This window comes from Syzygium oleosum, unplaced genomic scaffold, assembly GCF_021117445.2.
Source record: "Syzygium oleosum isolate NSW1041296 unplaced genomic scaffold, Sole_v2.1 Sole_v2.02, whole genome shotgun sequence".
Classification (NCBI taxonomy): Eukaryota; Viridiplantae; Streptophyta; class Magnoliopsida; order Myrtales; family Myrtaceae; genus Syzygium; species Syzygium oleosum.
Genome location: NW_026607486.1, coordinates 22437891 through 22448935, shown reverse-complemented (window position 1 = coordinate 22448935; position 11045 = coordinate 22437891). Strand labels below are relative to the sequence as shown.

At 42.3% G+C, this 11045-nt stretch overlaps 2 protein-coding genes across 2 annotated transcripts; one reads left to right on the top strand and one right to left on the bottom strand.

Annotated features, from left to right (window-relative positions):
- Positions 1-43: 43 nt before the first annotated feature.
- Positions 44-3938, bottom strand: LOC115684901 (uncharacterized). Its single transcript, XM_030609844.2, has 8 exons — positions 3877-3938; positions 3623-3745; positions 2951-3045; positions 1585-1680; positions 886-939; positions 755-820; positions 455-533; positions 44-360 (listed from the first exon to the last, which is right to left on the bottom strand). Exons 1-8 carry the CDS (start codon positions 3931-3933, stop codon positions 283-285), a joined length of 648 nt encoding a protein of 215 aa, XP_030465704.1. The 5' UTR covers positions 3934-3938; the 3' UTR covers positions 44-282.
- Positions 3939-5038: 1100 nt separating this feature from the next.
- Positions 5039-9259, top strand: LOC115684803 (uncharacterized). Its single transcript, XM_030609685.2, has 2 exons — positions 5039-5168; positions 6549-9259. Exon 2 carries the CDS (start codon positions 6710-6712, stop codon positions 8654-8656), a length of 1947 nt encoding a protein of 648 aa, XP_030465545.1. The 5' UTR covers positions 5039-5168; positions 6549-6709; the 3' UTR covers positions 8657-9259.
- The last annotated feature ends 1786 nt before the right edge of the window (positions 9260-11045 follow it).

Sequence of the window (11045 nt, the reverse complement as noted above, 5' to 3'; positions counted from 1 at the left end):
CGGCAAAATCAAAGAGCCGATGGCCCAATTTTGAGCTTCAACATTTGCAAAAGAAGCCAAATATGCTTCTCAATTTCAAAAGGACCCATGTGTTGGTCCGGCTACAACCAATCGAAATCAATGAATTGCATCTCTGAAGGGCTATCTTAAAGCTGCATTTGAAACTATGGACCATCATGGGATAAAGTTGCCGTCCAAACATGAGATTGTCAACGCATATCCCCCATAACAAAAAACTCTGACCACAGACCTACCATGTGTCCCAACAAATAGAATGCATTATCACGCCGAGATCAGTGTCACAGCCAAAAACAGTAAGATGGCCAGGCCAAAGCAAAAACCCACGATTGCCAAGAATGCCTGCAAACAAAGAATGATCGAGGTAAAATTCGATTGAACCAGGCGAATTGTAAAGACAAATGGCCAGAGTTTGAAGAACTCAAGTTTCAGCTACCTTCTCCTGAGATTCAAATTTGTATCGTGTTGTAAACCAGGACAATCCTCTGTCTACAAAAGGCGCAAGGGCGAGGGCCCTGCATGAGAAGCAACTCGACAATGTTCACCAATATCTTACAGGTGTGAATGAGAATGGAAAATGCCAACAGATGCCCACTCATATAATCATAAAGCTAAGCAAGAATCCCTGGAAATCGGCATTTGCAAAGTTGATTTGCCTTGCTGAGATCTATTATACCTGGTTAGCCAGCATATAGAGATTAGTTACATAAAAGAAGATACTAATCTAGCAGCTTACCCTCCAGCTCTTATAAGCTTTGTGACTTGGCTTCCAGCCCAAACCATGGCCATTACCTTGATGAACCTGCAAGTTCCTTACATGATGACATCCCATATTAATCCTCACCAAATGACCAAAAGAATGCATACCTTTCAACCGCGGCAAGGTAGCCCATTTTTCCTGGTGCCGGTGCAAAGTAAAACCTGCAGAACTGTTTAGATTAGCATATGATGTCTATAAGTATTAGTGAAAATCAAAAAATGGATTCTCTCATTTTTGTCATGAGTGCGTGATAAATATTAATTTGATAAACTTATTCTCCACCGATGAAAGATGCATAGCAAGATAGAGTCAACGCACTAGCGGAAGTTATTACAGTAGCTGATTAGGTGTCCATGCACCAGCACCCATATTGTGAACAAGGATCTGCAGGATTACATCCGTACTGATATTCGACAGCCTATGCATATTATATTGCTTTTCTTCTCACTTAGTATATTTAAATGCTGTTTCCCATTAAATTAAATACAGATAAAAGTTGTTGCTTGTAAAGATGCTAACAGTTCTCATATATAAAAGAAAAAATCAACGGACATTGGTGACGCAAAATACTCCTTCAAAGTAGAGTGAAGCTGCATCTTTTATGTTTCATCTATTAATGCATATGCAGGAATTATAAAGCCAGATGCCAAACAAACTAACTTGCTTTACACCACTGACAATATGTCTGCAATTACACTCCCATAAAGGTAAATCCTCATGTTTAAGGATTTAATATCAAGAAATGCTGATCCCAGTGCTGACTAAAAGACAAAAGCAATTATGCCATACGTAAGTCCATCACTCACCAGACCAGAAGAAATGTTGTAAGGTAGTAAGCAGTGTTCAACAACCCATAGGACAATATTCCAGCTATTCCATATCTCTTTAATTTCTTCAGTGTCCTACCCAAAAAAGAAAAAAGATTAAACAAGGCACTCAAGATAATGCTAAGAACATTTTGAAAAAAAGGTAAAACTAGACGTATAAAAGAATATTGATGATTTCCAAGAAAACCAACATTTTAGAAAGGTGAAATTAGTGAAGCCTATAATAACAAAGAGACCAAACTGTAAGCATGACTTGTTTAGAGACTTGGAGAAGGAAACACAGAGCTTAAGAAGTAGTGTTCAAAAGAACAGTCTTCAACTAACCCTAAAAGATCATTACCGTCATTTCTTTTCTTTTCTTTTCTTTTCTTTTGTTTGGCCATTGTCACCATCATTTCTTGAGCAAGAAAAGTGCAGCAATCCTATATTAAAAGCCTTAAACAAAAGGATACAGACAATCCAGACTTGCAGAAATCCAGCACGATCCACTTTTTACACATCAAGGCTCAAACGGTGTAGCACTCATAAAATGTCATCATAATATGCTTTTATGTTTACAGGAGTGCATCGAAACTAGATAAAGACATCGATAGTACTAGCACTGTAAGTTTAATAAGATTCTCATGCAAGCCATCAATGGCATGTTGAGAAAATCCCATCCCATTAAGGCAAATATAATTTATTCACTTCAGAGTACTGTCCTTCATGCTAACCATGCTCTGCTCTCTCTCCCCGACCCACCCCTTGGTGGAATAAAATAGCCATAGCATCTGGAAGCTGGGTGCATTAACGGACTTTCAAACTTATTCTCATCCTTAGAAGAGCAAATCCATATAGAGCAGTGCGAAGAAACTCATTGGACCTTGTGTTTTCAGTGCTCATACTGATATCTATTTATTCCATCGTATCTGAAGAGGTCCAACATCTTTATTGCTATAATCACACATGAACTGTGAAAGAACTAGTATTATTTTTTCCAGATCACATGAGACGAGACATTGTTTCCGTCCTGCAGCATCGACTAACGAGATGAAATCACTATAAGTAATCAACTGAACTCCCTTATATGGCATCCTGAGGATGGGAGGATGTTTCATCCTGTTCAGTTGAATTGACCAACTAATGCATTGTCTCTATTAAACCTGAGTGCAATTTTGAAAACTAGTGGTCATCAGTATAACATAGAAAGATCATGATCCTATGGTTCCTGCTCCTCCTTGAATAGAACAGTTAATTAGTAGCTCTCACATAGCCAGTCACGGATAGACTTGTATTTTGGTTATCACAGAGCAGATCGACATGATAGACTCATATTTCCAGAATCATAAGGCAGGCAAGTAAGTACTCATTCGATGCCAGTGGTCCTCCCTCTTGCCTTCCACCGTGATCAATGCCTTCTTCACTGGTACAGATACTTTCTGCATCTGACAGACTGTAAGCCTGAAATGAAGAAGAAAATCTGAGAAATAGAAGAACAGAGAGACTCTGTGGTGTTCGATAAGAAATCTTTTCCAGATAACCAACCACTCAAATAAGGGCATCCAACTTCAGCTAAAAGCTAAGAGATTGCATCTCATCAGTTAACAACAAACAATGTTTCCATAACGACAAATACGATAGTCAGGTTGCAGCTTTCCTACTCGAAGATCGTTCTCTATCACCCAAACCTATGCCTTAACAAGAAAATTCAGCAGTCTCCTTTATCCCTTCACTAACACCACCTTTCACCTGCTCGTCTATCAACGCATGTTCTCTCGCCTTTCCATGCCAAAATAACGTGCGAGCGCAACAGATGCTTTAGCATTTCTGTGCGGAGTCGCGATCTCTCCGCACAGAACTCGACAAAACACAATCCTCCTAGCGCCACGGATGTCCTAACCGAAATCGACCTCAAAGACAGCCAACACATCCTCGCTAATCATCGTTCCCATCGGCGAACCACAACGCCCGTCACGACTCGTGCTCATCACCACTCGCGAGATCGAATAAGAACAACCGCAAAGCAGAACTCACTCACATTGCCGCCATCGCCGTTGACCGAGCAGAGCCGTGCGTACCGGCACCGGCCGACGGGGAGAACCTTCGCGTCATCCGGGCAGCGAACGCTTGCGGAAGCCCTGGGAGCGCCCGTGAAGATCAGCTGATCGACATCGACATCGAGAGTCACGAACCGCGAGTTACGTCCGGCGACGAGGATATTCCGGCGACGGAGAATCGCACGAAGAGGAAGGAGCAAATGCACAGAGAGAGGGAGTAGAGAGAGAGAAGTACCTGAGGTTTGGGAAGGCTGAGGCAGAGGAGGAAGGAGGTTCTGTGCAGGAGAAGCATTTGAGGAGAGACGACCTGAACTGTGGAAGAGTCGATAGATATGTAAATATGTAAAATTGAAAGGAGGTTCATTCATTTATTTTTCCAGTAACGCATAGTAAAATAATTAGGGAAAATTTTAAATAAGGGTCTAAAGTGAGACTTTGTATCAAATAAGAGTGGCTGAAGTGTTATCATTTCCTCAAATGAGGATTTGAAATGGATTTTATTTCAAATAATGACATGAAGTAGCGAAAAAATGGCTCGACTTTCAGGGTGATAAGGAAAAAAGAAAAGATAATTTAAAATTAAAATTGTCTTTGGACAAAAATACCCTTAATCGGCCGGAATATTTCGTCGGCTGGCGACCGACGAGGTTGGACCCTTATCTGAAACTGTCGTGGCCACTTCAGGTCCTATTCGAGACTGACATGTCATTTCAGACTCTTATTTGAAATTTTTTCTAAATAATATATTGGAGTAAACGATGATTGGCTCTTTTTTTTTTTTCATATCGGTCGTGTTACACTCTATTAATGATTCGATTGTTTACCCCATCTGATTAAGTTTTTTCTCCAAAATCGCATGTGATTCATTCCTTTGATTTGTTGCGATCGATGTTTACTAGAAAGGATGCACTGCATGCAAGTATGAGCCCCGATCCCAATCAAATCAAGACAAAAAAGAGATCTTTAACAGGTAATTGGGTACACGATAAATCTGATCAGTTGAAGTCGACACAAATCAAAAGAAAAAAATTAGGAAATAATTATATATATTTTTGCTCTACGGGGAATTCCTTGAAATTGAAATAAGTTCAAACAATTCTAGTACGCATGTTAATCTATATTGAAATGATTATTTAATATATATATATATATATATATATATATATATATATATGAAAAAAAGAAGAAGGAAGAATGGGAAGCGGGTATATATATATATATATATATGAAAAAAAAAGAAGAAGGAAGAATGGGAAGCGGGTCAAGAATATCATTTTTACACACCCGGATCCGGAGTTAGTGGGTTTTCGAGGATGGGTTGGGCCAAATCCTATTTTTGCGAAAATTGCAATTCGATCCTCCTCCATTATTCGCAAAATCCTCGCCATATAAATAGAGGCCACCGAACTGGACCATTCCAATCAAGCGGAGGCAGCTGAACAACGACGAATCGATTCGCATACCTCCCCTTCGCTTAGCTCCGCTCCTCTCCTCTACCCTGCTCTCTCTGTAAAACCCTAGCTGAAGGTACGCCGCTGCGCTTCCTGAATTCGATGCATGGCTGCCCTGCGGCGGCGTTGTCTGGACGCATCTCTTCTTGATTCTTGGTGTTCGGTTCGGTGTTTTGCTTTGCTTTCCTTTGTTTGTGTGCGGTTTCGCCTGTTATCGGAGCCGCCGCCGCCGCCGTCTTCTGTTGGTGTTTGGTTTCGCCTGTTATCAGAGTAGCTGCCGCCGCCGTCGTCGTCTGTTGTGTGCGGTTTCGCCTGTTATTTGGGGGAGCTGCCGTCGTCGTCGTCTGTTGTGTGCGGTTTCGCATGTTATTTGGAGTAGCTGCTGTCGTCGTCGTCGTCGTCTGTCTAGTGGAAGGCAGGCTTTGGATGCGATGAGACGGCTGGTGTGGCGGTGGGTTTGTGTTTTGTTTGTGCTGGGTCGTGTTTGGGCGCGGGGTGATTGTGAAAGATTAGTTCGGTGGGGCTGTACCGTTCCAGTAATATGTGAAGTGCCACTTTTTGTTATTTCGTGCTCTGGCTGGTGATTGGGGATTCTCCGGTAGTTGCTGTTGGTGCGTTTGAATGTGAATTTTGCCTTTGGAGGCTGGGCGCCACGCCCGCGTGTCGATTTGGGGATTTGGGGCTCTGCAGAAACCTTCAGCCCTAACTTTAGTTTCTCTGTTCTCGTTGGTCATGCCTGCAACTTGGCCCTTTCGATTCCTTCGCTATCGCTGTTAAGATCGCGTGTCATTAGGCGCTGCCAATTGCAAGTTTGCACGATCTTGTGGACTTTCTTCTTGACTCGCCGCGTGGTCGCACTGAGTAGAAGCGATACAGTTAGCATCGGCCAGCTGGCCTAACACAAATGGTGCAACTCATGATGGCTAATTTCGAGTGAAGCGCTGCACTTCTTTTACGGAATTAAGGGACGGAAATCCTTTTTCTACCTTGCGATTAGCAAAATGACGATCCTATTTTCCTTTTCTGGACATAATGGTTAGATTGCGATTTTAACCTAGCGTCTGAGATGAATTCCATTTATATTTTAAGGGCCTACGATAAGTTTCCTCTTCTACATCCTCTTTGGATTCTTTAAAGCTAGTTGTATACTTTTCGCTTTTGGTGTAGCAGGAAAGCTTCATTTCATGCATCTGGTTTGGTGGAAACGTTAGAAACTGTCTTTTGTGCATAACTTTCTATATGGTGGCTTCTGCCCAAAGCTGTTTTGTATACGGGCGGGCACCCCCTTGGTGCCTTCTTAATGAAGTCTATCTTATTATTCAAACAAGAAATAATGTTTGCATTTCATGGGTGTGTTGGCTTAGCCTCTGCAAGGTTTGGAACCTTGGTTTTAGTTCTGTTTTTGTTTAATGCTTCTATTTGAACAATATTGATGTAGTTTTGATGGCAAGTGCAGTTTGAATTGTTGGAGGACTGGAGCATTACACCTGAACAGATCTGCTTGCTAGTGCAGTTTGAATCGTTGGAGGACTAGAGCAATACACCTGAATAGATCTGCTTGTGGATATCAACCCCGGAACTTCTTTCCACGGTTTTTGTCATCTCATATCCAACGAAATGGCGATTCAAACAAGCAGGCTCATTTCCTACTCAGACGAGATTATTGGTGGACAGCCAATTTATGTGGCTTCAAATTGCCTTCCTGTGAAGGCTTTAAAATATGAACCTGCTGGACATGCCTTCCATGCTGCTGCTATGAAGCTCCTTGGTTGTGAGGAGGAGGAAGATGTGGATGGTTCTGATCAGACTGTTGTCGGGGATAAAGAGCAGACAAGCATGCCATCATTTGATTCATATAGCAGCAAAGGTAAAAAGAAAGCTGGTTCGGGGAGCAAGCAGCAAGATCATTATGCTTTATTGGGTTTAAGCCATCTGAGGTATCTTGCAACAGAAGATCAAATTAAGAAAAGCTACAGAGAGACGGCCCTGAAGTATCACCCTGACAAACAGGCCGCACTGCTTCTAGCTGAGGAAACTGAAGCTGCAAAACAAGCTAAGAAGGAGGAAATCGAAAGCCACTTCAAGGCCATCCAGGAAGCGTATGAGGCTTTGATTGATCCTTTGAAGAGGCGAATCTACGATTCCACTGATGAGTTTGACGATGAAATACCTACTGATTGTGCGCCGCAGGACTTCTTTAAGGTCTTTGCTCCTGCTTTCATGAGGAATGGTCGATGGTCAGTTAGCCAGCCGATCCCATCATTAGGTGATGATAATACACCAGTTAAGGAGGTGGACAATTTCTACAACTTTTGGTACTCTTTTAGAAGCTGGAGAGAGTTTCCCCATGCTGACGAGTTCGATCTCGAGCAAGCTGAATCTCGTGACCACAAGAGGTGGATGGAGAGGCAGAATGCAAAGCTCACAGAAAAAGCTCGAAAGGAAGAATATGCACGGGTACGCACTCTTGTTGATAATGCCTACAAGAGAGATCCAAGGATAATGAGGAGAAAGGAGGAGGAGAAAGCAGAGAGGCAGAGGAAAAAAGCGGCCAAGTATCTGGCAAAGAAGTTGCAGGAGGAAGAAGCTGCCAGAATTGCTGAAGAAGAGAAACGCCGGAAAGAGGAGGATGAAAAGCGGGCTGCTGAAGCTGCGTTACAGCAGAAGAAGGTGAAAGAGAGAGAAAAGAAGCTTCTACGCAAAGAGAGGACACGCCTTCGTACAATTTCGGCTCCTATCATATCCCAGCATTTGCTTGATCTCTCTGGAGATGATGTGGAAACACTTTGTATGTCCCTTGATATCGAGGCGCTGAGGAGCTTATGTGATCAGATGGAAGGCAGAGAAGGCTTAGAACGTGCAGAAATTCTCAGAAATGCACGAGGGGGCAATCCTGACTCGGAGGATAAAAAACAAGGCGATAAGAAGAATGAGCAACCGAATAGTTCTATGGAGGCTAATGGCAGTGTCCCATTAAGCAACTTTGAGAAGCAGGAGAAACCTTGGGGAAAAGAAGAGATTGAGCTCTTGAGGAAAGGAATGCTGAAGTATCCCAAAGGAACATCTCATAGATGGGAGGTCATATCGGAGTACATAGGTACTGGAAGATCAGTGGAAGAAATTCTGAAGGCAACAAAAACAGTGCTTCTCCAAAAGCCGGATGCTTCCAAAGCTTTCGATTCATTTCTTGAGAAAAGGAAACCAGCACAGTCAATTGTATCTCCACTTACAACTAGAGAAGAAGTAGGAGGGACAGTTACCCACACAGCTGAAAGCACTACCGTCGAGATGGATAATGGAGAGGCATCTTCGAGAAAACTTGCGAATAACCAGAATCGCGATGATTTGGTTACTGAAAACGGCAGTCCTTCAAGTTCGGAACAAGATGTTTGGTCTGCTGTTCAAGAAAGGGCACTAGTACAGGCACTAAAGACTTTCCCTAAGGAAACCAATCAGAGGTGGGAGAGAGTGGCAGCTGCAGTTCCTGGGAAGACTGTGAACCAATGCAAGAAAAAATTTGCACTGCTGAAGGAGAACTTCAGAAGCAAGAAAAACACGGCATAATGTGCCGCATCCCCTTGCGGACTTATAGAAGCGCATGTGGAGATTGTCAGTCTCTGGATGTACCCTGTGAGGTCATATTCTTCTCTTCTCATGGCAGGAATTCGATTTCTGAAATCCATGTCACGCAAGAAGAGCATTTTTTCCTGAGGAATCATTTTTGACATACCTTTATAGGCAACAATATTAGTACAGAGGGGCTCTGTGCATGGAAGTTTTCTATAGCCCCAGTTTATAGAAGCTTCTTGATAATTATGTACTTCCGACAGTCGATTAGCATACACTTTGGAAAGGGACTCCAGGCGAAGTTAGTTGGCATGATATGAGCATTATGGAATTATTCGGTCTGCTGCGAGGTTTTGAAGCAGATGCAGATGCCTTTTGAGTTTATAGCAATACTGGTTTCTTCTTTCGCTCGTCTGATGAATTTTTGTACTGACATTTTATAGTTAACCATTTCCATTTTAATGCTGTGAAACGCCGATTCTATGGTGATGTTCCGGTCAATGTAAGTGATGTCACCTGGAAAAGAGATGCTGCATTTATTTTTTGTTGGCGCAGGAGCTTGCCGCTAATCTCTGTGTGGAAGTGGAGTTATTTGACCAATTCTTCGTGCTTCATCCTTACTACGTGAATGAAAGAAAAGCATTAATGTGGGATTGATGTGAACCTCACATAGCTTGGGCACTCTCTGGTGCCTGTGCTCGAAGTGGCAATTTTTCATACGAAGTCTAGAGAGCTATCATGCGTTCAATTCTTCCTGAATGTCAAATTACTGTTTTTTTTTTTCATGGTTTTTGACATTTAGTCAAAGTGAATTGGCCTGTAGCAGCGTTCGCAGGTTGAACCTCAATTCTTTCCGTGGAAAGGAAAAGGGCTAGATATGAACCTTAGTCGCTGTCTCTTAACCAAACCATTAAGCAGCATTGAATCAGAGGGGAATCTGAGAAATGTGTAACCCATATTGTCTGCTCTGGGTCAGGCATTTCGTAATGGCGCATCGGATGCGGCTCTTCGAGTCGGCGATTCACAATTGCTATTGAACAGACAGTTAAGACAAAGGAAGAATTGCTTGTGCGATTAAATGAATGACAACCGCTCTTGTCATAAGATGTCCCTGTCCTTCATGAACCAACCCTTTCTCGAAAGGAGAGTCTCATTAGCATTTCTTTCCAGCCGGTTCACAAATTTGTCGCGATCCTTAATGGGGTCCACGCGATAGCGACCAACACGAACAAACATTTCCTAGCAAAACATGTTCGTAGTATTAAATTGAAAGTGTCAAGCATAGAGATTGCCAATTCGGGCGATATATTTAGAGTGATAATGTCTTTGCTGATTGAACGACTGGTTGTCCTGTCCACGCACCACCAAGTGAAAGTCCAAACAGCATCTTAAGCTCCTGGTGCTGGACCTGGCTCTGCTATGTAGGAGATAATGTAGACAGGCCATGTCTAATGAGAATTCCTGCTCAGCGAGGATTACAAGGAAATATCCATCGATGTCTTTCACCTCGGAGGTAACGTGTTGCGATGTTGAGTGGCCGCGTTTCTTGAAGGATGTGCATGAGGATACAACCTGTTGGCATTTGCGGGTGCCTGTCCCTTTAATGTGAACAGACTGAAGATGTCGATAAACAAAGAATGCAAGATGCGGAAAATTGGCAGATTGATCATATTTCTAGAGGCACGAAACCGCTCGTTAATATTTCAGGATGCCAGTTCACAATTTCAAGCCATTGACAACAACTAATTTCTGGAAATATCTTATCCTGGCATCCTCTGACAGTGAAGAGGAAGCCATTTTAAAGTTTTGGTCCTCGTGTGAATCAAACTCCATGGAAGGATGTATCTGGGCGAGATTTTACAATTAGTTCTCAAACAGATTAAACAAATTCATTGATAAATGTCGTTATAAGGATCCCGTCCTAGTGTAAAACATATGATAAGGACAAAAAATGGCTGGCCCATCGAACCACGAAACAGCTCGACACGATATTTGCTTTACTTCAAACTCTTGTAAGTGATAATATATATCAAAACTTTTCAGCTTTGTAGTTATCAAACAATTTATTTCCATGTGATGAGGCCACTGATCTGTCTAAAAAATATTCAATTAAGATACTGATTCAATCCTAGGTATCACCGTAAGGAAAGTACACTTATGTTCTGTCCTATAATATGAAGAAACCCCCAGGGCCATACCTCGAATATCCGAATATGCACTCAGGCCATCCCTAGAGATCCTTCTTCAGAATCACCAACATCCTATATCTCGACTGCTTTCAAACTTCTGTAATCAAGATCTGCACAGCATTGACAAGGAACCTGCTTCTGAGATCCTTGTCAATATATCAACTTCAGTCTTCTGTGCCCATCTTCTTGATGAATCT